The sequence below is a fragment of the Gambusia affinis genome, linkage group LG06 (assembly GCF_019740435.1).
Source record: "Gambusia affinis linkage group LG06, SWU_Gaff_1.0, whole genome shotgun sequence".
In the NCBI taxonomy this organism is placed as follows: domain Eukaryota; kingdom Metazoa; phylum Chordata; class Actinopteri; order Cyprinodontiformes; family Poeciliidae; genus Gambusia; species Gambusia affinis.
In genome coordinates this window covers 20,949,799-20,976,235 of record NC_057873.1, presented here as the reverse complement: position 1 = coordinate 20,976,235, position 26,437 = coordinate 20,949,799, and the positions used below count along the sequence as shown (strand labels likewise).

General features: G+C 39.9%; 3 protein-coding genes across 3 annotated transcripts; 2 read left to right on the top strand and 1 right to left on the bottom strand.

Moving 5' to 3' along the window:
* Nucleotides 1-74: 74 nt before the first annotated feature.
* On the bottom strand, nucleotides 75-12,794 carry zgc:162608 (uncharacterized protein LOC100037332 homolog). The gene is made up of 5 exons (XM_044120612.1): nucleotides 12,714-12,794; nucleotides 2,907-3,040; nucleotides 2,755-2,813; nucleotides 2,567-2,660; nucleotides 75-1,604 (listed from the first exon to the last, which is right to left on the bottom strand). Exons 3-5 carry the CDS (start codon nucleotides 2,801-2,803, stop codon nucleotides 752-754), a joined length of 996 nt encoding a protein of 331 aa, XP_043976547.1. The 5' UTR covers nucleotides 2,804-2,813; nucleotides 2,907-3,040; nucleotides 12,714-12,794; the 3' UTR covers nucleotides 75-751.
* LOC122833069 lies at nucleotides 6,495-9,291 on the top strand (the record flags this gene model as incomplete). Its single annotated transcript, XM_044120368.1, has 7 exons — nucleotides 6,495-7,196; nucleotides 7,570-7,746; nucleotides 8,011-8,131; nucleotides 8,265-8,345; nucleotides 8,460-8,676; nucleotides 8,765-8,927; nucleotides 9,214-9,291. Coding segments are annotated over exons 1-7 (942 nt in total), but the record flags the coding sequence as incomplete, so codon positions are not given.
* si:dkey-103g5.4 lies at nucleotides 9,272-26,106 on the top strand. The gene is made up of 26 exons (XM_044120611.1): nucleotides 9,272-9,402; nucleotides 9,490-9,664; nucleotides 10,728-10,867; nucleotides 11,625-11,801; nucleotides 12,755-12,885; nucleotides 12,986-13,143; nucleotides 13,470-13,697; nucleotides 16,474-16,812; nucleotides 16,890-17,038; nucleotides 17,290-17,548; nucleotides 18,201-18,371; nucleotides 18,475-18,632; nucleotides 18,769-18,909; nucleotides 19,200-19,341; nucleotides 19,444-19,595; nucleotides 19,762-19,887; nucleotides 20,092-20,281; nucleotides 20,423-20,497; nucleotides 20,625-20,735; nucleotides 22,030-22,089; nucleotides 22,219-22,335; nucleotides 22,488-22,639; nucleotides 22,880-22,966; nucleotides 25,086-25,232; nucleotides 25,347-25,529; nucleotides 25,713-26,106. The coding sequence occupies exons 1-26, from the start codon at nucleotides 9,295-9,297 to the stop codon at nucleotides 25,827-25,829; spliced, it is 3,993 nt and encodes a 1,330-aa protein (XP_043976546.1). The 5' UTR covers nucleotides 9,272-9,294; the 3' UTR covers nucleotides 25,830-26,106.
* Nucleotides 26,107-26,437: the final 331 nt, after the last annotated feature.

Below are 26,437 nucleotides of genomic sequence, written 5' to 3'. Positions count from 1 at the left end.
CGGGAGTGAAAGAAGTGATTACAACAAAAAGTAAGAAAGGCAGACAGAAATTGATTTAGAAATTTCACGCAAAATTGTTTAATGGATTTTTATTTAAATATAGATAACCTTTCATAAATAAAACTCAAAACAACAGTATCATCATGGTTCTGAACTCACACAGACTGTTTTTACATGCCACTACACGCAATATCATCTAATTGTCTTCAATCATTTAGACATATTTGCAACCACTTTTCAACTCTGGCAAAGAGACAAACAAAAAGCAGGAATTCTAGAACGGGTCACTTCAGATGTTTGTCTAAGTACGTAGGGCAAAATACACATGCCCTGGATTAATTTGCAATTTTCCTTTTGACGTGGCAAACCATCCTGCCACACATCGTGTCCACTTCCAACATTTTATTTAAACTCTCTTGCACATAGTAGTTGAAAAGGCTTATCTAAGTATGGGTAATCTTTCTTAAATAAAGATGAATCAAGTAATTTTAGTTCTGCACTCTTGAATCACTGAAAAGACAAACAGCAAATAAAACAAAGCACATGCTTTTACACTTATACAACAAAATACTTTACAAAGGCAGCAACCTATAAAAAAGGAGATACTTTCTCTATATTTTGCTTATTGATAAAAAAAAGTCATTTGAACATTTTCTATTTGGTCGTATTTACAACCAGTTTTCCATATTGATACAATGGCAAAACAAAGAAGATGGATGCTTAGATATTTTTTGTTAAGTGCGTGTTTTAGTTACTGCACAGAGTGCATAATGTCCTGGATCAGAGCAGATAGTCTAACTGAGAAGTCCTCCCGCAAAGATGCACCTTCCTGCATCGATGAAAAAAGAGGCTGAGACACGGTGGAGGCGCCTCCGGCCTCCTCCTCCACTGCAATAAACAGTCGCTCCATCCGGGCCTGCAGCGCCTGACTTTGCAGAGCTGCGTTGTGGCAGAATTGCTCCAAACTGTCTGCAACGTTAGTCGGAGGAGGCTGAGCAGACTCCAGCAGAGCTGCCAGCTGCGCTCTGAAAGCTCCCACCCGGCTCTGCGCCTCTTCCCTCAGTGAACTCACTTCCTGCCCCAGCTTGGAGACCACTGCCTGCCAGACCTCTGAGCCAACCGTGTCCTCTTCAGCATCGCTTTTCTGCTTCAGGTGTTCAATCACGCCACTTGCTGAGGTTTGGAAGTCACTGATAAGGCTGGATAGCCGGCTGCTGCTGAGCTCCAGGTTTTGACTAATCCACTGGAAAGCTTCTTGGTTGAAAGCAGGACTGGCCTCCCCCTGAGCCGACGTTCTCTCCAGGCCCTGCAGATACAGCCTGAGCTGGCTGCACAGATCCTGGGTGTTGCTGCTCAAGGAGTCCTGTAGCTGCTGGGTGAGCGGACTCAAGCGCTCCTTCATGCTGTCCAGGGTGGCGATTAGTTGTGCTGGGGATGGAGACAACCTCTCCCGCAGCTCGGCCAGCTCCTGGCGCAGACGGATGCGCAGACGCTCTGACTCTACTGTGAGTTTGAGCTGCATTTCCTCTGCAAGGGGATGCTTCAGGTCATCACTATCAAGGGTGTAAAGGCCACTGCTGTGGATGACACTCTTGTAGATCCCACTAAGCACAGAAAGAGAAACAGTTCATGTAAATGTATGACTAAATGAATCAATGAACAAGCCTAAAAGAAATCCATCCTTTGAAATAATGTCAGCTAATTTGTCTAACTGAGATTAAATATACAAGAGTTTTCTTCCTTATTTTTTTGAAAACGAGGAAGAAAAATGCTTATAAAACTCTGCCTGACCCATCAAAAATACACGTCCTGGTATATAGTTTACACCATACATAATTATTTATATATATTCCACTTTGGATCAAACATATCACAGTGTCTGAAGAAGTTATTCATACCCCTTTAATTTATTTTAGATGTCTTTTATTAGGATCTTTTATTTACCCAAATTAATTCAGTATGATGAGAGAAAAGAAAACAAATTTATGTTAAAATTTTTCTAAATCTAAAAAAGTGTCATATTTCTGCACCCTAAAGAAAATGGCACATCTGCTGACCACTGATGACATGATCGTCCTTTAAAATTGCTAAGACAATTCTGCAGTGGTTCAACCTAGATACCCACGGTACCACTGGAGGAGCTGCAGAAATCTACTGCTTATGTGGGAGAATGTGTGTTTACTTCAAAGTCATTTGTAAGTGCCAAATATGTGAAAGAAAATGAACTCTTTTGCCAACATCCAAAATCTTTCTGTTCCTGCAGAACAGTCACCCTGAATATACACCCAGAGTTTCAATGGAAGGACACAGAACAAAGAATATCCATTATTAGAATGGCCTGGTTAAAGTTCACACCAATAAACCTGCTGGTGTCAAAAGTTCCAAAAAACATGCAATTGCAGCAAAAGGTGGTTTTATAAGATATTGACTCAAGTGGACTGATCACAAGTGCACACTGCCCATTGTTCAAAGGGTATAAATAATTTCACAAGACACTGGAGATTTTTTTTAAATTTATTTCTTGATGTCTTCATCAATAGCTGCTGGATCTGTTCGGTCAACTTACTGGATGTCTTTAGAGAGGTCTGTCTTGTCAAACACGTGGTTAGCCTTTGAGTCAACCCAGACTGCCTCCCTGGAGTCCCTGTGCAGAGGATGAGCTGCAGACAAAAAAAATTTGTAAGCAAAACACAAAACAAAAACCATAACCAAAAAAAGCAGAGATGGAAAATATGAAAAAAAAAAAAAAATTACCTAACGTTGCTGAGAGTGACACGGTGATGATCACTAATTCCCAAATCATGCTTATCTCTCTGTAAAAGTGAAATAAGGGAAACTGATAAGAATAACAAAAGACAAGAAACACTTTTGGAAGCCACACTACTTGTTTTTCACATATTCCTTACTTAGAACAAGAGGAAGATCAGTGCACAACAGAGAAGCAGGTTCTTTATCCAAGGATCAGGGGTCTGTGGACTGACTTCTTGTCTGCTCTGACTTATAAAGGTCCTTGTTATCAAAGAGGCTGCCCAAACCCTGCCTATGTCAACAGTCAACACGTGGAGGGTCACAGTGATTATCAAACACAATATACACACTCTCACAAACACACTGTGTGAGGTCACAGTGGTACTATCTACTGCTCAATCATCATAAAACTTAATTTCAGAGAACTGTTGGCTAAACTCACTTTAGATTATCGTGAGCATTAGTGAGGATGAAGCACTTTTAAAATCACAGACGGTGATACAACTATTTTTAGTAAGGCAGATACTGGATTCCAATATTTGTACTTTATGATGATTGCACTGAACAGCAGCCAATAAGAGAAAAAACTAAAAACAGAGAACCAACTCAAAGAAAAGATTCAAATGTTACTCTTTATTTTTCCGCTCTTGGAGGTCGAAGATGGTTTTTAAGCCGAGCAGCGGCCTGAGTTTTTGAGCTTTGGACATGCTCGACCAGTTCAGAATTGGTGATCATGTTTGTCTCTTTCATTAAAAAGATGAATTATATTTATGTCTCGGATGATTCACCCTGTTTATTTCTACGTAGTTTTGTCACAGCCGACATGGAGATCTGGGTGAAGGTTGAGTCCAGTTCAGTTAGATAAGCTGCAAGTCGTCACTGCGGGGTCAAAGTCCATGGCTATGATGAAATCCCCTTTGTAGGTCATTCCAGGTATCCAAAGTCTCACATTTATTCCACTACAATAACAGAGTTTAAGACCTTGACTACTGAACATGAAAACAGGCCTGTTGACTGTTTTCTGCACCTCCGAGTTTGTTTTTGGCTGAGTCAGGATTTATCATCGAGATTTAGTCAGATAAAAAAGACATGCACACAAATGTGGCACTCTGAATGCAAATGACAGTGCTTATAAGTAAAATGTTACATAATTACGTTATTTAACTCTTGTGTTCAAACGACCAGTCAGCTGACAGAGCTTCATATCAATTTTGTGATTTTATTTTGTGATTTTACTATGGAGCAAAGGGCAATCCTCTGACACTGATTATTGAACAAACATGAAGATATTAGGGTCAAAGGAACTACTAATTGAAGGTTTGCAATGATTAAACCCAACAGTCTATATTGGTAACCGATGGAATATGTATTTATTTGACTAGTTTTGATTGCAGTGCATGTAAGAAGAATTAGTTCACTCATTCAAAGAGTATTTCTCACAAAACAGGCATGTCGGCTATTAGCAACGATTACGGTGATCTTTACTTTACTTTGGAGTTATCTACAGACTAACTTAAGTTTCTGAAATGAGTTGTGGGTGACCAACACTGTCGCGGCCTTCTGTTCCAAAAAACTAAAATTTCCAATAAAGGCCGTGGGTGGTAACAGGTAGCTTTTGGATTTGTACGCACTTCCGAATTGATATATTTATTGTAAAAGTAGAGACAAAGTTATTACTAAAAACATCTTGTAACTTAGTCAAAACGAAAAATAATCTCAATTTAATGTTTGAAGGCACAAAAAAGGGGTTTGAAAGTATACAAAAGTGGTTTGAATGTGCGAAAAAGTGATCTGAAGGTATAAAAAGTGGTCAAAAAACCATTCTACCAAACCTCCCGTCCACAGCAGACATTTACCAAACAATCCTCCACCAAGCACCCGGTGTGTTCTTAATTACACAAATTAATGGGAGGGTCTAACAATTAGCAACGTAATCTAAACAATTCCAAATATAAAAATTAATTACAAATTTTGGCTCTAAATTAACTTAAACATATTCTAACAACCCAAAGAACAAAACTAAATTGGTAGAAATTATAAACTACAAACATTTAGCATAAATGGCCACAACAAACACATTGCTCAGTTTGAATTGAACACATGAACTCTTTTGAAACTTAAGTAGAACAGAATAAACAGAGTCTCTTTCCTGGATGCAAACATTTGCCATCAACAAACAAATCACACATAGTAGTGTCTTCTGCTTTATCCAATAGAAAGTGCTCTCTGACTACAGCCACTATGATGTTTTGGAAAATGCTTTGAAATAAAAGAGAATTGCCCCTATAAATAAACAGAATAAAACTAGGTTCAACTGAGGTCGTGAATAGATCTGAGGGGTCCTTTTGGTAAAACAGTCATCAAGCAAAGGAAAGCAGTGTTCAGTCACATAGAGCGCCAAATCAATAATCAGTGTCATGGTAGGATTGAGAAGAACAAATAGAGTAAGGTGATCCTTCAGCAACAGGCAGGTGCTCTTTCTTTCCCCCTGCTGCTTTCCTCTGAGCAGTCGCTTTTACTGTCACTGTCACCTAACCTCACTGGCCTTATAAATCATTCAGCTCCCCACTGAAAGCCATGCAGACTAACTAGCCTGGTGCATAATCATTTGTGGAGAATGTCGCAGTGCAGAATTTTGTCAATGGGCTACACTCGCAAAGTATTACATCAGATTTTTTTCTTCAAAACATGGACCGTGGATGAATCACTTCAAGAGTTTGTGTGTAAAGCAGAGGAGTTCATGGGAAATGTTGGTCAGCAAGTCAGTATTTGAAAAAACTGTGCAAACATGGAGATGCGTATGGTTTGGCATTTTGCAGTACTGCTGAGTGCAATGGCCCAAGAGGGAAACATCAGTCAACAAAACAAGGAAAATCTGCATTGCCAGCCAGGTAAGCTTTTTGTTTTTCTTCTTATGACTGCAGCATCAAAAAGTAAGACAGATTGACATGTTTTTGCACATATTAGGTTTCTACTGTCCTCCAGCCAGCTTCAGTCCAGTCCCCTGTCCTCGAGGTACATATGGGCCAAATGCTGGAGCTGTGTCCCAAGAAAGCTGCCTAAAGTGTCCTCCACAACACTACTGCCCTCGACCAGGCCTGCTCTCCCCCCTGGCCTGTGGTCCTATGGCTGTGCAGCCTTTGTCTGGCCAGGATGTCTGTATTTGCTCAGGAAATGGACAGAGTTTTCAGGTGTTTCTCCCCATGTTCGTTGTTCAGGTGTTTTTACAAGGCATAAAGATCAGCACAGCAATTCCTACAGAGTGAAGAAGCGTCCGCTCCAAGTGTGCTTATGGTTTCTTTTTTGTCTTGTTGCTCTTCCCTCACATATACAGAGAAAGGAGTAGCTTCCTGACTGTCACTCAGAAATATTAGACGATAAACAATCTGTAGCTTCAAGCCAAGGGAGTTCCAGATAGTATTACTTTACAGAAGGATCTAATTTCCCCATGTGGCTGCAGTTGCATGGGTGTTGACCTCTCTTCTCATCAGATCGGGATCAAGGGAAAGAGATTTGGCCATGGTTGTCTGTGGGAGAACACTTGTGTGTAGAAATATGGTCACAAAGCCTTAGAAATTGAGGACTTACTGTCTACTTAAAGTGGATCAGAGATTGTAAACATCTCTGTTAAGTGTCAGTTTTCTGACACAAGATAGAAAACCTTTATAAATCCTTTAAAATCTTTCTCCTCCTTTATTATATTATATTATTATTATATTTATGATATATAAATAAGCTTACACACTTGCAACCTTAGGCCAGAGATATGATAGGGGAAGAGTGCAAAAATAATTTCCACAGCAATATTTATAAACAATCTGAAAACAGCATTCAATAGAGAAAATACAGGACTACTGTGAGTTTACAAAACTGAAACAAAAATAAGTAAATAAAAGAAAGAAAGACGGAAACTAGTCTACGGGGCAGTCAAGATGTGGGTTATGGCAACACTGGAGAAGCAGAAAGAATTTCCTGCTGTGTTCTCAGTCTGACAACTTTCTAAGTTCCCCATGGAGACAAAACTTTGTCTCCATGTGTTGCACGCAGTTTGTAGGCAAAGGGTCAAATCAGGTACTCAGATAGATTGGGTAAATGCTTAGTTGAGAGTAGCATCACAGTAGCACTCCTATGGAAGAGCAGAAACCATAAGTGAATAACCTGATAAATAACGGAACTTGCTGTAGTTGAAAGTATTATGTTTTCGTCTTTTAAATCTTGGTCTTCGTCATTTCAATCAATCGGCATACCATTTCTTAGACCTTTAATTTCTCCTTTTATTTCCATAGAGAACTGATGGCCGTTGCTTCTGTACAATCGGATACCAGGGCAGCAGTGATGGAGAAATGTGTGTGCAACAGCTGTACATCATCTGCAGAAATGGAAAGTCTCGCACACAATACGGGGACTGCTTGGACCAGCACCAGTGGTCTCTTCACTGCAAGAATAAGGTAAATGCTTGCACTTACGATATGGCCCTTCACATACACTAAGGAAGAACTAGGGGAAAGGTCTTTGGTTTATCTTGTTCAAAATGACATGAGACAGGAAACGCACACAGAAGATATGCAACAACTGTTTAAAGAACGCATCGAGTAAGCACACAGCCCACAATCACTCAGGGTAATGAGTACAACCTGGATGTCTTTGCCCTTTACCCCATGAACCTGACAAGCCTCCAAGCTTAATAAACCCAATTAATATTTAACCATAAACTGCTTCCTGTGACTTTTGCTCTGCAATGATTTCATAGTTGTGTTGATTCAGAGAAATTCATTAAAAAACCTACATGTCACAAGAGTTGCATTGGCTGTTTTTCTGCAGGTGTGCCAAACACCAGAGGACTACCGTGGTTATGACAGGGAGCTGGGTCTGTGTGTGTGCAGAGAGCCTCCTGGCAGAGCATGTGGAGGCCTATGCAGGCAGAAGCCAGCTACACATCTGAAGCTCCAGTGCAGATATGATCAAGATATGGCTCTGACATGGAGCTATGAAAGTCAGGTGGACAATAGATTAACATCCGTACTGATAAAATGTACCAAAAGACTGAACATTATCTTGTATTTTAAGTATTCAATGTTTTTCTCCCCAATTGTTACACTCATATTCATGTCGTATTTCTATTGAATAAAACACAATAGACAAATAAGCCTGTTCGGATAATGCATACATGCATGTATTGTCATCTTCAATGTGAAACTGCAGCCTCAGCTCTTCTGTTCCACTGACCTATTAATGGTAAAGATTGTCATTGTGTTGCTGCAGGTGTCAAGCGTTTCAGGCAGTGTGCTGGAAACGGTTTTTGAAAGGTGGGATTCCCAGGGGACTCTGAAGTGCCACAGCCATTACAAACCCTCACGTCCTGTCTACATTGTTCAGACAACAGGTGGAGACGCACTTTCAAACAATCACAGACACATACACAATAGGGTATTCCTATCCAGCGGCTGATTTCTTTTGTGGTTCCCTGTCACACTCATGACCTCCTTTTTCTTCTTCACCTGTGTCGCATCTGCTAGAGGCAGGACTCTTTGGCCTCCTCAGCGGTCTCCCAGAGGAAATTCAGCAACTGTTTCCAGACCGCACACAGAGCTCAGGCGGTTTGTCACTGCTGCACACCAATCGAAATAACAATGAACACACGGATATTCTCTACAAATACAAACTAAATTATTGCGTTATTGAGATTGTTGTTCTGCATGACTTATTTACAGACGAAGACTATGAAGTTTTAGATGAGATCATCGGCGTGGAAAATATCAGTGATGCAAAAAGAGAACCTCGTTTCAGACAGTCGAACAAAGACATGAGTGATGTTGCAGATCAAAGTGTGTTGAGTATAACTGGAGTCCTCAATCCGACAACATGTCTCCAACTGGGGGATGCTTTACTGTTCACCGTCAGCACACGGCATTACCCGCTCTATGACATGTAAGTCATGTGGTGAATTCTTCCAGGTTTGAGTTTTTTACTACATTTGTTTTGACATTTTTGTTAATCATCTCTGCACTTCTTTCAGTGACAATCTCTACAACACAAACCGTGATTTTGACTGGGGTGCGCTCAGGCTGCTGGAAGAGGAGCTGACCCTTTCCTGGACTCCTCCTACCTTATTTTCGCTGGTGTTTAGCCACCAGGGGGTTTACGTCTTCACACTTAGCAGCAATCAGCATAAACGCATGGTAAATTTCAATAAAAAAAAAAAATCAAATCTACTTTGTTACATCGTAATTTTATATATATAAAAAAATCATTATGAAAACATATCATTTCAAAAGCTGAAGAATTATTTTTGCTGTTTTGACAAAATTTTTAAACTCTCGTTTATGTTTGGATTGAATTGCCTAAGGATGTCATGATCAATACTAAGAACAACACATGAAAAAAGTTAGCAGATGGCTAATGCAATTTGTGACATAAGCTATAAATGGTAAAGTGTCACTAACTACGGATGCCAATGCCTTTCAGTATGTGCGAGTGATGCCCGCAGGGGGCCAGTGTTATGAGCCTGGACCCTTCTTCCCAACCATTCCTCGACATCTGACCCAAATGGGAATCAGCAGAAGACGTCATCTGTTGCTTCGACCTGATTGGCTGGTCGCCGGCGGACTGTTGTTTGGAGCTGTGGTCGTTCTCTGCTTATGTGTTGCATTGCTGGTTCGTCTCTTTAGGCACGCAATCATTTTAGATGTTCACTAATCTTATAGAGTAACTTTAAAACATTTGTGCTTTTTGTGTATGCAGATTTTGTTCCAGGAATATGGGTGGCCGGAAAAGAAGCCAATCACAACGAGGTATCGTTCGTTGCAGCTGGCCTACCAAATGGATGACTATGCATCAAAAGGCTCAAGAGTTTTCACAATTAGGAAGACGCATCGGAATCAACAAGCTAGGCTAATGAAGGACTCCATTCAGCCAGGTGGAATACTCCGATTATTTACTCATTCATTAGAAGCCTAAGAGATAATTTGTTTCCCAACTTACATTCAAATGTGATAGGCAACTTTAGACAAATGCACCTGCAACGTGCACCGACCTCACGATCTGTCCAAACACTGGGCCTTTGAAGACCCCAGTGACTTCTGACGCAAACTGACACTGACCTTTGGGTGTTGCACCCACCCAACCAGTTACTGTTAAAAAGACTGACGTCACGAAGCTGATGGCACGTGTAGGGTGACCAACAGCAAAAAGGAAAATAAGCATCTTATCAATGGGGCCCTTTCTTCAGTTTACTATTATACAGCTTTTGATGTCATTACTATGAATAACCAAGCAGAACTTTACATCAGAGTAGATGTTCCAAAACACACACACATGAACAACAGCTTTTCATGAACTTTTAATACAGCTTATTACAAGGGTCCTTGTAAAAGTATTTGCATACCTTAAATTTGTCCATGTTATTTAACACACCGGCCACAAACTTACAGATACTCAATGAAATAGATCAACAAATGATTATGACAAATTGTGAACTAGGATCACACACTGGAGTTAATAGAAGGGTGACATTTACAGCTAGCTATAGTAGAAGAAAGAATTTATGGTTTGATTCAGCTTGAGCTATTTCTGAAAGAAGGGGAGAAAAATAAATATCTCCCAGTGTTCAAAGTTGGTAATGACCTACACCAAAATTCTCTCGGATGTAAATGTGACAAAAGGTAGTTCAACAAAGTTGTGATCTGAGGGGCTAAATACAGGAATTAAGAATTCCATGCATTTCTTCAAATATGTAGTACTTTGTGATTTTCTATTTTTCACATCCACTCAATAAAATAGGTTGAAATACCCTGAAACACTATATTACACTTTATGGTTGCAATGTCAGGAAAACCTTAATTAATATAAATATGTTTTCTGAAAATATTTGCTTTTGTATTATGTACTACAAAAATAATTTCCTGATGTGATCTGAAATACATTTATTCAATTTTTTATCCCTATTTCTCCCTGTTTTGTACTGTCTTTGTGAAAAGCAGCCTGCCCAGATGTTTTGGATGAGTTTTGGGATTATGAGCACCAGGTGGATTTGGAGGCTTTCAGCAGCAACACTTTCTACAGCCTCCTCCTTAAACAAAGCCTGTCTGTCACTACCAGGCTGGGGCAGCTCACAACCGAGGTAGAAACGTCTGGATTATTCGCCAAGTAAACTGGCAACAAGGGAACTGACTCTGATTCCATCTTTCATCCTTCACACACTTAAGTCTGTCGCTTCAGTGAAGCAGAACTGTTCAGGAACAAGAAATCCACTTGGGACTTAATTTGCCAATCTATGTATTAAATATATTCCTTTTAGTAACAGGGGATATTGTTGGTGCCTTTTTTTGCCTTGGAGTTTGATGTGAGAAAAACATTTACAAAGAAAATCTTCAGTAATTTCTTGTGGAATTAATTAATTAATAAATTTTTTTGGGCTTAGCCCGGAGGCTGGAGTCTTCTCATAAAAAAATTAAAAGAACATTCCAATGAAGCACATCTTTACATTCACTTCTTGACCTCTAATTTGATTTTATAAAAGCCCTGAAAGATTGGGCACATCTTCTCTTTCACTATCTCCTGTCCCTCCTCATGTTTCAGAGATCATTCAGGGTCATTGAAACAGGCTAAATATCACTTACGAAAGTCTCTGTTTTCTTATGTGCACTTCTCTTTGTCCTGTGTCCTTCCTATTTAATTGGCTGGATGCAGTTTAGAGAACAGATTAATGTTACAGCCCCGAAGAAGCGTAGCGATAGAGAAGTAAGAAGAGACGATGCTGCATAAATGCTTATGTCTCCTGAGGACTGGAGATGTTTGCTAAGGCTGCATGATTGTAGGCTCAGATTACAACAGTTTTATGATGATTTTGTTTCTAATGTGTTTTTGTGTTTGTCCAGGTAAAAGAGATGTATCAGGGAGTCCTTGGGAAACTACAACTACTCCACCCAGGCATGATTGCCGAGGAGAGGGAGGGGGAAGGTTACGAGAGGATGAGAAAAGAGATGGAGAAAGAATTGGGGCGACGGAGGGCTTTGGCCTCACAGCTGCGAACTTTGCTTGACAATCAGCTTGAGGTACTATACAAGTCTCATTATGCAGTGCTCTTACATTCTGGTCTTTTCCACACTTTCTTAAGTTAGAATTATAAATTTCAATATGTTTTAGTGGGTTTGTAATTGTGAAGAAATATAATTAGTGTACCGTGTTTGCTGCAGCACCTCTCAGCTGCAACATTTGCTACTACTTTAGTATTTTAGGTTAAAGCCTCTGACTTTGGCACATTTAGACTACACTAAAATTGGTCTTTTGATCTCAGTTTGGATGGAGACCAATCTGTAAATATCCATGTTAAATCTTGCTGTAGGTTCTCAGATGTATTTCGATCTGGATGTTGACTGGGCCATCCACACAATGTGTGTATCTAAAACAGTCCATTGTAACTCTGGCTTTGTGTTTGGATTCCATATTTAATTTTTCACAACACGTATAGTAGGGTCATCTGACCAGAACGCCATCTTTCACCTGTTTGATTGGACCCGGCATGGTTTTTGACCAACTGCAAAAGTGATTTGTTATAAATTTATACATTTTTTTGGGGGGAGGGGGCAGCGAGGAGTCAGACTAAATTGGACTCCATTTGTTTCAGGTTTTTGATTGTTAAAAGATTCACCCTTTACCACTGGTTTTTCCCCCATCACATAAAATCTCCAAAAATATCTTGAAGATTTTAGCTGTGGAACGGCAAACTGAACATCAAGAAGTATGAATAAATTTTTATGGCAAAGTAAAATCAAAAATAAAGGTTTGTCAGATTGATAATTCTAACTAAACATGCTTGTTCCTTGAATTTTGTGGTGCTTCTCTGCCAAGGTAATTAAACTGAAATAATCAAGAACAAGGTGTATTTAATAATACATCCTCTGACAGTTTAACAGACAGCAAAGAAATGCCAAACACTGTAAATCTTGGAAAAATGATCAACCTACCCTAGAAGATAACTGAAATAGATGCAACTGGTTCCTTCTAGGTTTTGAGACAAGATCAGCAGGCCAAGCAGCGGGTCTACAGTGTATTCACGACTCGATGCAGAGAGAGCACCAGACTGCTGTCCAAGATTTCCAACAACAATCAGGCCTCTTGTGAGCTTCACCGGCAAATGTAAAAGATTTGTCACGTATTATTGTAAAGAGTCAAATGGGTCAGAGAGATCTGAAATAAATATTATGAATTTTTAAATATATTTTCCACCAATGTTAAGTCTGACTCAAAAGCTGACGTGCCTTGTGGATGAAATGGGGGAGCTGGTGGCAGCAGAGTGCCACCGTCAGGGAGCGTGGGGGCTGTTGGGTGAAGGTACCGGGGCCAAGCTGCTCTGTCCCGACACGGGAACCGTCCTGACCAAAGACGACATCTTTGGTGAGTCAATGAGCCCTGAAAAAGAAGAAAACAATCTTCAGTAGTTTCTGTGTAAGTACTACGATACCATGAAGGACTTCTTGAATGTTGGAGAAACAGCACCATCTACTGCTAAAAACTTGTGCTGCAACAAAGAAAACAAAACTTTAAAAAAAATGAATAAAAAGTTACAAAAACATATAGCCTCTATCAAGAAGGAAAATGATTTGAATAAATCCCTTTTTTAATTCTAAAATACTTTTTACAAGTTAGATTTGTTAATTGGCGGTATTATCAGGATTTTTAGATAAAGATTTAAAAAATCTCCAACCTCTGCCTCTTCTCAGGTCCTGACGGGTCTCTGCGTGTCCCTGCTGCAGTTCATTGTGATCCAGTCACCGGACTCATAAAGCCAAACTCTCAAAGCCACATGTTGCTGAGCAGCGGCCACACCATGGCAGTGCCACCTGATTACTTCATTCACCCACAGACTGGCAGAGTTTTACCCATCGTTGGCAACGTGGCCTATGATCCTGTCAGTTCTACATTAGTGTTTACTACGGACCTCTGTACAGGTAACACTGTCGATTCTGTCCTACCACACATACAGTGATGGAATAAAACGCCATGTTTAAGACAGAGAATACTAAATAGAATAGAGATATAGAGGTAATTCAGGTGTCACAGCAGCAAGTTAAGGTAAATGGGACATGCATGCTCACACAAAGGTAAAATATCACAAAAATAAGAATAATGGATGGTAAGGTTTGGAAACATTTACAATAAAATTGACATTATACAGGTATTCAAAGAAATTGCATACTCAAACTGAAAGTAATGTGCAGCTGAGTAGATTAGTCTTTAGAAAAGAAAAATTGACAAAATGTGCATCGACAAATATGCACATATAAAATAACAGACTATTTACAACTTGAGCAGACAGGGATGTGTCAGTTACAGCAGAGTTGTAAGGGCTTAATGAGTTTGTTTGGAGCAGATATGGCTGTAAAGTCTTTCAGTTGCCAAGAGGAAGGATCTACTGCTGGTAATAAAAATAAACTCAACTGCAATAAAAATTATGCATCCCAAAGGTAAACATAAATCCTTTACATTGAGGTGTTTTATAATGAAACAATTACATACAAATGCAGAACGATGAAATAATTTAAAATATATGGCATGTAGTGAAGTAACCAGTGACGTTTCTTTCCATTGCCTGACAATAAATCAGACTAAATTTTCCCGTTTTGGGTCAGAAAAGAATTGCCTCAATGATTTTAGCTTACTAAATATGTAAATAACTATGTTGATAAATAGCTAAGTAACTTTTTTTTAGATTTTGAAGTTAAAATACAGTGTGGATGGTTCAACATTTGGTAGAATTGCCTTTTAAACCGTATCACTTGGGTCAAATCTTCTGGGTGTTCTTCCACAAGCTTCACCCAATGGTTTGCTGGATACTTCTCAACATTTTCAGCCCTGCCCACACATTTTCTATGAGACTGAGATCTGCGTTTTTGAAGACAACTCCAGAACATTGACTTTGTTGTTCTTAAACCACTTTTTAACACATTGACTATTAGGAAAACCCATTTCTACCCAAGATTTGAAACGTTGCTTCAATATATACATGAAATGTCCTTTTCCCATGATGATATCTATTTTGTGAAGTGCACTTGTCTCTTTTGCAGCAGCCCCCATACTTCACAGCTGGGATGGCTTTCTCAGGCTTTCTCTGTGATGGTCATGATCAAATACTTCAATTTCAATTTCATTAAAGCCCAGGACATGTCTCTAACAAATAGGTGTTTTGTCCTTCAGTGCCTTTGTAAACTGGAGTCTGGCTTTTTTCTAAGTAATTTGAAGTAATTGGCTCTTTTTTTAGCAATTTTAGCCCATCTAAGTACACGGCCCATTTTACTGGCGATAATGACTCTCTCTTACCACCTTCAGCCAGCATCTTCAGAAGTTCTTATGCTTTTTTTTGGGAGGTTGATACACACATTGCACACCAACATATATTCATCTTTGTGTGAGGATTTGAGTTTCTCTGTGTGTTCATTTAGATTTCTGTGTTCTGTGGAGTCTCTGTGTTGTCCCATCCACTCCTTGAGTAGTTACACTTGTTCCTTGTTTTCCCTGATAGTCTCCCTGTGTATTTAAACCCACCTGTGTTCCCTGTTCTTTGTTGGGTCCTTGTCTAGCCTTGTCAAGCTGTCTTGTTTGCTGTCATTGTCTTTTTCTCTACCAGTTGTGAACTATTAGCCTTCAGCTTATTCTGTGCTGCCTGGACTTTGTATCTCTGACTTCATCATTAAAATCATAATTTTCTTCATTTCAACCTGGGTCCGCTGCGTCTGCCTCACCATAGAAGGTGGATTTGACACTCCCTGAGTGTCAAATCATGACACACTGGGACTCAAAACTATCTTCTTCAGTGGTGGGATGGCTGGACATTTCCATTAATGTTAATACTTTCATATAATTGTTGAATTAATGAATGTGAAATTGAATAATTAATAGAGTCCATTTGAGTGAATATCTACAATATAAATACTGCTGTTCTATGAATGTTTAGAGGTTTTTAGAGATAGAGAGCAGACTGCAGAAAGATCAAGGAACATAGCAGACAGGTCAGGGATAAGATTAGTGGAAAAGTTTTGGTAAAACAACTTGCTCCCTACAAACAGATTACGAGGGATTTCACAACTTGATGCCGTCGGCTGCCCACTATCGCCACATGCTTGTACAGTAGCAGGGATTGCTGCAAGGTCACTTACTCAGTACTATCTAATGAGTTAGTTTTTACCAGTTGGCACAATAATCTGGATGTGACAGTATTGTGAGCTAGGACTGAATTGGAATGTATGTCATTGACCTTTAATTTGTTCATGTTATACTTCTGTGTATACAATAGGTTTGTTTGTATGTAATAGTGCCTTGAAATAATATTTGTGTATTAGCTCTATATAAATGCAATAAACTGAAGTGACATTACTATAGGAACAGTGGTAAGAAGACGTTAAGTCAGTCATTAAATCAAGGCATTACTTGAAAATTATAATCACATATGCTCCCGTTATCCAGTGTGCATAAGCTCAAGCTTTATTGCAAAGAACAAGGGGTAAAAATGGGCAAAACAGATAGAGGCTGATTGTAAAATACTTAACTGTGGTTCTAAAACGTTTTGACTGCTGGGAGTAAATACAGAGGTATGTAACATTTTTCTGACTTTTACTCATTAAACAATTTGAAACCATTTCCCATTTTCCTTTCAGTTCACCAGCTGAATAAACTGTCTTACTTGATTGTAATGTGAAAAAAAATCTTGTGTGCTTTTCATTGCATCAGGTGATATCAGAAAGTTGGACAGTCCTCTCCTTCCATTTCTTCCTTTTCCCACCTCCTGCCCCTCCGAGCTGCCCCTGCCTTGCATTCGTCTCAAAGGCCTAAAACCAGGTCATAGGTTAAAATTGGGCATGCCCGTGGCAGATCCAGACACAGGCGTTCCCGTACCCACCCTGGCAGTAACTATCCACCCACAGACTGGATTAGTTTACCCCCTGGGAAGGCTGCATACCTGCCCACTCTCGCGCCTGCTTCAGCCAATACAAATTGGCTATCCCATGCTGGACTCCAGGACAGGGAATATTGTGCTCACTGTTGGGGTCCATTTAGATCTGGTAACAGGTGAGTGTTGCTAGATGTCTATTAATGCTTAAATTACAGATCTTTTGTCATTTGGACTTACTCTGCTTGTCCTGTAGGAGATGTACAACCAGTAGGTGGAGCTCTACTCGGTGAGGTCTTCACTGAACCTCTGAGTGGGCAGATGGTGAGAGTAGGAGGAGTCACCATCAGGGCCGGACAGCTGGTGCCTCATGGAGGAGGATATCAAACATTATTAGACAGCAAGGTACTTGATTAACTCCAACTCCAGTAAAAATATGACTTGATGTTCAATACTTGTCACGATACACCTCTAGCTGTGAGGAAAGTGTTTAGTTTCCCTTCTCATTTCCTGGTGAGCTATGTTTTATGAGACATGTGATAAATAAATAACATAAGCAGAGACTTTGAGAGTAAACCAGCGACGCTAAAACTGTGCATTTGCAATGTTTGTTCGTAATAAATTACCTGAGTGACAGAGATGTTTATTTGGTTCAGGTTCTGGCTGAGATGCTTAAAACACTGGACCTCCTGAAACCGCTAACTGATGACTGGGGTTCAGACCCGACTCTACAAAATATGCAGAGCCATCCAGGCAACGAGAACATAAGCGGTCGACTGGATGATCTTCTCGCTGCGAGCAAGGAGCTTGAGCAGGCCTGGGAAAGGAGTCTTCACTGTGGGCTGCAGCTGTGGACCAGGTTTGAGATGCTGCTGGACTGGACTCTGCATCTGCAGCAGGATGGTGGGACACTGGGTAAAGAATCCTTGTGGAAAAACACCCATCTGGGACAGTGTGATAGAACTGAGGCTGCCACTTTGGCCTTTGAAAAGCTTGAAAAATTTTCTGGACCTGTCTCAGTGAAAGTGGAACACTCAACTTATCCACCATATTTGTTTTGAAAGTGAGACAGAGCCGGCCAATGAGCAGTGAACACACATGTGCAGACAAAAGGGTCTTTATTTTTTGAAGTCTGACATTTAAGAGAGTCAGAAGCCTAAGAGGAACACACATTTCCTAACCCAAAGTCTTTTCACGTGACCTTTACATATCACAGACAGCTACCCTTTACAGAACTAAGCATGTGACCAGTTTGTCTCATATAAGCCTAAATTTAACCTTTACACTATTATTTTTTATTTTAATGGAGAAATGACTAGAAATACCATGTAGAATACAAAACATCTTTACTTATTTTGTGCTAGATCTGCTTTTTAAGGTTAATGTAAAGTTATATAAGGCCGTTAGCAAGCATCTGAGGCTAAGAAAACAACAATGTCTGATTGTACTGGTAGGCTAGTCTATCTTTTTAGTCAGAATCTTGTTCTGCCTTATTTTACCTGATTTTACATGATCTTTATTGTTAATTAAGTTAATTTAATTTACTCATCTTTGTGGTCTGAATCAGGCGAAATGCCTCTGCCAGCTTCAGACATGCGTCTGCCAGCTCTCTTGGGGATGGAGTATCTTGACCCTATGGGATCTGGTCTAAGTGTTCCTGTGCTTGGATGCCAGAGGGATCCTGTCTCTGGGAATGCAATTCCTCTGGCAGGAACCATGGAGGACCCAAAAGGAAAAGGCACGTTGATAATAACAAGAACCTGCAATTCTTCATTTTATTCATTTTGGAATAATGCAAGATATTTATATCAGTCAATCAAGCATGTGCTTGCACCTGACAGGCTTGGTGGCGATCCGTTATGGAGCTCAGGCTGTGGATCCAGTGACTGGGCTGTTGGCCCCAGTGGTTGGAGCGCGGCTGGATGTGCTCAGCAAAAACATTGTGCCTATGACATCTTCATTCTGGCTGATGATGACAGAGCAAACTGATGGCGTGCAAGTAGGTGCAAAAATCCCTAAATCAAAAGTTATAATGTAGTAAATGAAGATACGTGGATGATATTTCATGTAGGAATAAGGCAGATAGCTGAGCTGGGTCGTGCTCAGTTATCTTTTGTTTTTCTGTTCTGTGTCAGGTGGAGGCGCTGCAGAGAGAAATGTGTGTGAGGAACTCTTACTGGCAGCAGCAGAGGCAGCGTGAGGAAGACATCCTCATCGATCTGGACTCAGCTTTATGCCAACATCTCTCCAGTGTCACAGATGCAAATTCTCATCAGGTCAGCAGGGGGAGTTTTCATGCTGTTTTTACAGAAGAGCTTAGTGCGTTCATAGAGGAAACAATTCAAGACTTTTCAAGCTTTTGAATGTGTAGAAATAAAAACAGATAAAATAATCTTTTTAGAACTGTATTCAAGATTCTAGATGTTGAAAGTGAATGCAGAAATGACTAACTGCATCTTTGCTCTTTGAGGTTTACAAGAGGATGTGTGTATGTGCGTGCGTGTGTGTGTGTGTGTCTGTATGCTGTATTCGAGCTTGAATGAATAGTCTGTATATATTCCTGTAGGTCCAGTGGTCAGGGAAGCAGCTGAAGGAGGCAGCTGTCGAGCTGCAGGATACTGCACAAACTGAGGTCCAGAGAAGAGCAGCTCAGCGCTCATTCTTGGCTCTGGTCCTGCCTCCACATGTCTTACCTATCCTTACATGCGGTAACATCACTTCCAAGATGCCGGATTAAGCATAATGCCACTTTGCAGTGTTTTATTTGTATTGCAGCACAATAAGGCATGAATATTCATGGCTGATTGTAGGCGATGAAGAGGAATGGGACCAGCAGTGTGGTTGGCACTCAGCCCTTATGTCTGGCCTTGATAAGCTGGATGTGTGCATGGATCACCTGCAACAAGACAATGAGAAATGGACGTCCCAGGCAGAAGACTGGTCTGCAAACCTCCATGCGATGGTAAGAACAATTGTTTCTAGGCTTATTTCTGACATCACAGCGGGGGCTTTTTTTTTTTGGCCTGAAATAGTCATTTGAAAAAATGCTTCAGCAAGTCTAGGTTGGTTTTCAACAATAACACTTTTGTCCATAAGATAGTAACAGTATAAAATCACTGGGTTTTCAGGACAGAGAGCTCAGGCACAGAGAATTAAGGGAGCAGTGTTGTTCCACACAGACAGCGGTGGATTCTGCTCTCACGTCGCTCCTTCTTGTCAGACATGTTTCTCGGCTGCGTGCCAACACAGCCCAGGTGAAAACACAAAAGTGCTTATAAGAGTTACAGGACATCTTATTTACAACTGGGTATATGTCTTAAAAAAGCTAAATATTGTATGTAACACATTACATACAGAGATAGATTAATTGCATCTGTGTAGATGCAATTAATCATCACTGAGGTGCAACTTCAAATGTTAACTCTTGTAATGTTCCCATTTTCTGTGTGGCTGTTTAGGCTGTACTTTGTGGACAGTTTTGGTTCAAAGACTATGGCCTGGTCCAATGTAGTGAATATAAGCCAAACATCACCATGATGGCTCTGCTCCAACAGAGGGTTGTTCCTCTGCTTGAAAGATTGAATGTGATCCTGGAAGAAAAACCTTCAACAGACCTGTTCTCCAACATGTGCAACCAGCAAAACTCTGGTAGAGAAGCATCAACCAACTGCATCATCACATAGCTCACATCCAAACACCAGTGCTGGTCTTTACTTGTGGAATTACTGAGGACAAAGAAAAGGTTTACAGGTTGTTTACTGTGAAAGTCTGTTTTCTGGCATGTCTCAGGTTTGTCAAGAAAGCAGGAGTTTTGGTTGGAGATCCCTTCCAGAGTGTGGACAACTTCTGTTCCAGTGGTGAAAGGTATGCTCTTTGTTAGTTGGAGATAGGCACCAAACACCCTCAATTCAACATTCATGTCTCACGAATCCCTTAAATTGATTCCTCCCTAGTTTAAAGCAGAGTAAATGTCTCCCTTATGTGTCAAAAGGGAACTCGACCAAGTCTCTGAGAGAACCAGTAAATGTTGCTGAAACCCAGGACGGCATTCTCCAGACCTGCTCACAGCGACACACTGCGTCGTCTGGTGTTCACTCGCAGGGTGAGAAATAACAACTGCCCTCATCTAACCTCCCCATGGAAAATGTTGTGCACTCTGTAGGTAGTTCTTTCTGTATATGGTAGGTATACGTGGTTTGTACAAGATGTGGTGAAGCAAAATGTGGTTAGCTGGTGTTCAGTCTGTTCCAGATAGCGGTAGCATACAAAAAACTCAGAATTCAGAATTGGTTAGAAGCAACACGCAACCTTTCTTTCTTTAATCTTTAATGGTATTTTTTTTATCAAATAAACAATGCACTAAACAATGAACTAAAATCATTGTTTAGTGCATTGTTTATTTGTGCCTTTCTCTTGGTTGAAGGTTAATGTGAGTTTATTGACAACTGAGGGAGGACGGGGGGCCGAGGCGCTGTGTAACGATTCTGAGTGAACCAGGAAACACAGAACAGACCACAATCAGCGACAGAGCATGAGCAAAGACTAAATTAACCAGAATTGCAAACCAACACAGAAACACAGAGCCCAAAGGGATGGAAACAAACTCCAAAAGTGACAGGTTTTAACAGCATCAAGCTAATCTAAATCAAAATTCATGTAAAATGTGACAAAAATGATTTTCATTTCTCAGAACATAACACTTCACTGCTTATGGTAAATAAGTTACTTAAAGCAGCCTGTCTTAAGGGTGAGCTTCCTTGAATGGCCAGGCCTGGACATATCAGGTGTCTGTAACATAGTCTACAAGTGGAGGTCATTCAAAACATTTGAATGGCCCGTTTGAAATAATCTTGAGACATTTCTAAGCCCTTTACAAGACTCAGATGCCACTAGATTTTCCTTTCTAAAGGCCTATTAAAGCTCTTTTAATGCTTCCACTCAGTGGTCACTCTCACTTCAACAGTTAGGATCACTTCAAATTAAATGTCTGGTGTCTAAAAAGAGCAAAACTCCTTTAAAGTAATGAATTTCTCATTAGGTGCACCTGACTTTATATTGTAGCACTTTCAAGTGTAAATAAATGCTGGGGTGTTGTGAGTTACTCCTTACCATTTTACAATATTTCTGATTAAGGCCTTGGAAAAGCCCTCGACCGTTTTAAGTGACACAAGCTCAAAAGCTTCTTGCTTGGGTCTCATCTCTGGCTTTCAAATAATATTTTCCAAATACTGTCCTCACCTCAGTTCGAGCATAAATGTGATCTAAAGAGTCGTCTGTCACAGCTTCAGGGTTACTAAATTTATCTGCGCTCAGATTTTGCCGTTTGTGTTTTTTCTGTCATGCACATCTACCTAAACCGAGGAACTATCCACATGATAGTCTTGGTTTCTTTACAGAGAGTCAGCAGACAAAGGACCCTGCTCAGTCTACACATACAGCCGTCACTACGTCTCCAGGTATTCCTTATAACATAAGTCTCATTAAGACAACATTTTAGTCCAAAACAGTACATTTACTAACAGTACATCAAAACAAAGGATGCATTTATGGAATAGACATCTCATTAAATTATTTGTGCCCCTCAGAGGAGCAGTGGAAGAGGCTGGTAGAGGTCTCTCCTCTCTTCCGGTTTTTAAGGGATTTGGAACTGCGGCTGAAGGCCTGGGCTGGGAAGGCTGGTTTACTTGGACAAGAACGTAGTAGTGAGTTCAGAAATTTTCATCCATGAACACTGGAGATGTTTGGTCAAATGTGTAAATACCTTCTGTTTTAGGTGGTGTCCACTACAGCAAGGAGGGGAAAAAAGAATACAATTTATATAATATCATTTTGATTAATCTCATACTTTATCTAGACAGAGGAAACGGTTTTGTGGATGTCTTGGATGCCCAGTGGGAATGCGAAGGAGAGCTGATCCCATTGGACCTTTCAGTCCTAAACCCCAGAGAGTTCCTGGTCTACCAGCATGGATTATTCCTGATTGACACACTGCATAATCTAAAACTGGTTGGTGCTCAGGTTTAATTTTGACAGGAATCGTGAATTAATAAGCATTGAAACACAATTGTTGATATTTAGCTTTATTTTTAAAGGTTCAGGCTGTGAGAAAATCATAGAATATTCTATTAATAATTTTTGTCTATATCCTTTCAAAGTGCAACTAGTGATAGGCAGTTTTACCTTGTTGGTCTCCATAAAACCTCAGATAAATGAAAATGCCTAAGAGTTTTTCTTCCTATGTTACAGACTCCAGCTGTTTCACTTCAAATAGCTGTGAGCCTGCCAAAGAACAACTATGTAAACAACGCCTTCAGGAACTCTTTCTTTTATCAGGTAAAGTACTGCCTTATGACTGTATATATGCCAAGGTTTATTTTCAAGTTACTTATAGGGGTGTAATAGTTTTGCTGCTTCCTGACTGGACCAGCATCATCACTCTAGTTTTAAAAATATGTCTTAAACTACACAATTTACTAAAAATTGTCCCATGGTTTGGAAAAATAGATGGTTTTAATAGAATTCACTGTGCGCTTTATTTATTGCAAAGTTATCAAAGCTGGGTCTCCTTTATACCAACACCTTCTTCTTCAGCCTTCAACAAAATTCCACCCCAATAGGTCACGTAGCTACAGCGTCTATACTTGAAATGTCTCCAAAACAAAACTTTCTCTTTCAACCTCAGACTGCGCCTCAAAGACTTTCGATTTCCACACAGCCGTCTTGATCTTGAGAGCAATCTCTCCTAGCTGTGTGCAACATATTTACGCAGGTGACAACTGAAAAAAGTAAAACAATCCAGAATTACGTCCAGTAGTTTTGGATCTTTTTACTGTAGCCCCATGTTAAGAACTGAACTTCTTATTCTTCTGAGGAAACACTCGGCCTCTTCACTTGCAATAAAAATCAATTAGTCTCAAAAAATGAAAAATCAGTTAGTCGCCAAAAATTAAAAAGTTAAATTTCAGGAAGTAAAACTCATTACCCTGAGTTACTACACATTGAGTGAAGTATGTCAAGTCTTTATTATAATTATTATGGCTTAGCGATAATGAAATCGCAAAATGCAGCTCCTCATGATTGGACACTCAGAGTATCACTCTAATCATCCAATTCACTAAAACATGGACACGTTTTCTGAGCCTCTAAAGGGTCTCAAACTCTCGTCCTCAAGGGCCGGTGTCCTGCAACTTTTAGATGTGCCTCTTCTGCACCACACCTAAATAGAGTAATTAGGTCATTAGCAAGGATCTGGAGAACTTATCTAAGCAAGAAGGAGGTCATTAAGCTATTTCATTCTGCAGGACAGCGGCCCTTGAGCACTGGAGTTTGACACTTGTGATTAAATGATCTCTTAGTCTGGGTGAGTAGGCTAATCCATCAAGAGGAAGACAGCTCATTTGACAGACACAAAAAGAAAACAGTCAGCAGCAGCAACCTCCATGAGGAGAGTAACCCATAGAAGGTCGATGCTAAAGAAGCTTCCTGTTCACAGAATGCTGTAGAATGCAGCAGGAGTGATTGTCATAGAAAGTTAAGTGAAAGAAAAAATTGAGGTTGGAAAAAGATCGCCATTAGCCAGGATATGATTGTCAAGCGAAAGGCTGGAGACACCGCATCAAAAAATATTTAGACAAAAGGAGAAATAGAACAAGACTGTTGCTCAGTGGTTCCAAGTCCTCTTTTCAGATGAAAGTTGAATTTGCATTTAAATTAGAAATCAAGGTCCCAAAGTCTGTAGAAAGAGAGGAGGAGGGTCGCAATCTATGCTGCTTAACCCTTTAACTGCCGGCGCCCCAACTGACCTATTGACCTGCATGTGACAGTATTTGGGGTGACCGTTAAAGGGTTAATGTTCAGAGTGAAGTTTACACAATCTGTGACGATTCAGTGACCACATGGTGTTACTGTGCTGGATTGCCAGCAAACTCATCTCACCAAAATTGTTTTAAGAAAAATAACCTTATTTCTAATATTTCACAAAACTGGAATAAAACAGCACTTGCTCAACTTTTGTCAGTTTATATATTTAAATATATATATATATATATATATATATATATATATATATATATATATATATATATATATATATATATATATATATAATTTACGGGAACAGAGAGCTGAAGTAATAAGGCCAAACCAAAGCAGATTTCTTGTAAATAAAACCTGTGGTGGAACTGTGACTTTCATTGACCCAGGTTGTGTGGTCTGTGGTTAGTTCCAGAATCAGGCTCAACGTTCAAACTGCTCCAGTCTCAGACAAACAAGGGCTGCAGACCTTAAAGTTTTCTAACTGTCATAAAACAGTTAATGTAATTCATCAACTCCATATTTTAAATGTAACAAAATGCAGTCTGCTGAAATTATTTTAGTAACGGGTCATGCATGTTGTGTTTTATTCCATCTGCAAGATGATTAAGTGATTCATGAGTATTTTGCATGTGCACAGGAAGCAGAGGAGACACTCTTTGTCCGCCGTCAGAGGCTGCAGTGTGTCGGTGGTTTCTCTCTCATGCTCCTTCACTGTCTCTCACACATTAAAACCAAAGACATGAGCGCCGACTTTAGTCCAGCATTCCAGAGACTTTTCTTCAAGGTGAATGAAAATCTATAAAATTTAAAGAAATCTAAATAACATCTGTATTTTAATTGATGTATAACTGAAGGTTGAAGTTGTAATTCTTTTTTATTTTTGTTCACTTCCTGCCAGACTCTACAGGACTGTTTGCAAGAGCTCTTTCAGGCCAGACTGAGCATCCGTTCTGGACTGGAACCAAGTTTGTGTGTTGGGTTGCAGGAGCAGGGTGACCTAAAGGAGGCGCTGTCAGAGCCCCATGTTGTCTCACTGCTTCACAGGCTTCATAAACCAGGCAGAGGACTACTGTCTGAAGATGTAAGAACTGGAAATTCCTTCTCTGTATGGGAGGGAAATTCTCTGTATGGGAAATTGGGAAACAGCATAGATCTGAGTATGTGGCTCAGATCTGATAATCTGCTTATTTGCAGTCTAAATGTGGATTTAATGACTTATAAGTCTAACCAGTTGCCTCTTCCATGCTGACTTGTGTCCTACCAGGAGGTAGAGAAAATGCTGGTGAAGCACAGAGAAGCATCTCTGTTATCACATCTTGGAGGATTTCTGAGAGAGAGAAGCTCTGAAGCCAAAGAGGGACAGGAGGACCAGAGTGGCTGAACCAACAACCATCATCATCAAATATGGTTGTATGGACCCTACATTGTGTTAAGAAATAATACTGATAAAAGAACCAACAGATGAACAAATATGAACAAAATAAAAGGTTTGATTCCTATCAATATCAGATAAAACTCAAAACTTTCAGGTTTTGTGTCAAAATGACTTTTTTTTTGTTTCCCTATCTACATTTAAAAGTTAACACAATAAATTAAAATTTATGTCAACGGTTATATAATTTCCTCACTTTTGGGCAACCGGGAACTTAAGCTTGAAACCCCCCCCCAAAAACCCCCCAAAACATGCTTGGTTCTGAAAGTCAGGATCCTCAATTTAAGTGAATAAAAATCAGCCAGACCAAACTTAAAATTTTGCTGTACATTTTTTTGTTTTTGCATTTTATTTTCTGTAGGTACCGTGCTGTACAATGGCACAGATGGTAGCACTGTTGCCTTGCAGCAAGAAGGTCCTGGGTACGATTCCCAGCTTGGGTTCTTTCTGCATGGAGTTTGCATGTTCTCCCTGTGCATGTGTGGGTTCTCTCCAGGTCCTCCAGCTTTTAACTGGTTTTTAAAACCAATTATAAGCTGGGGGTTTTTAAATTGGTT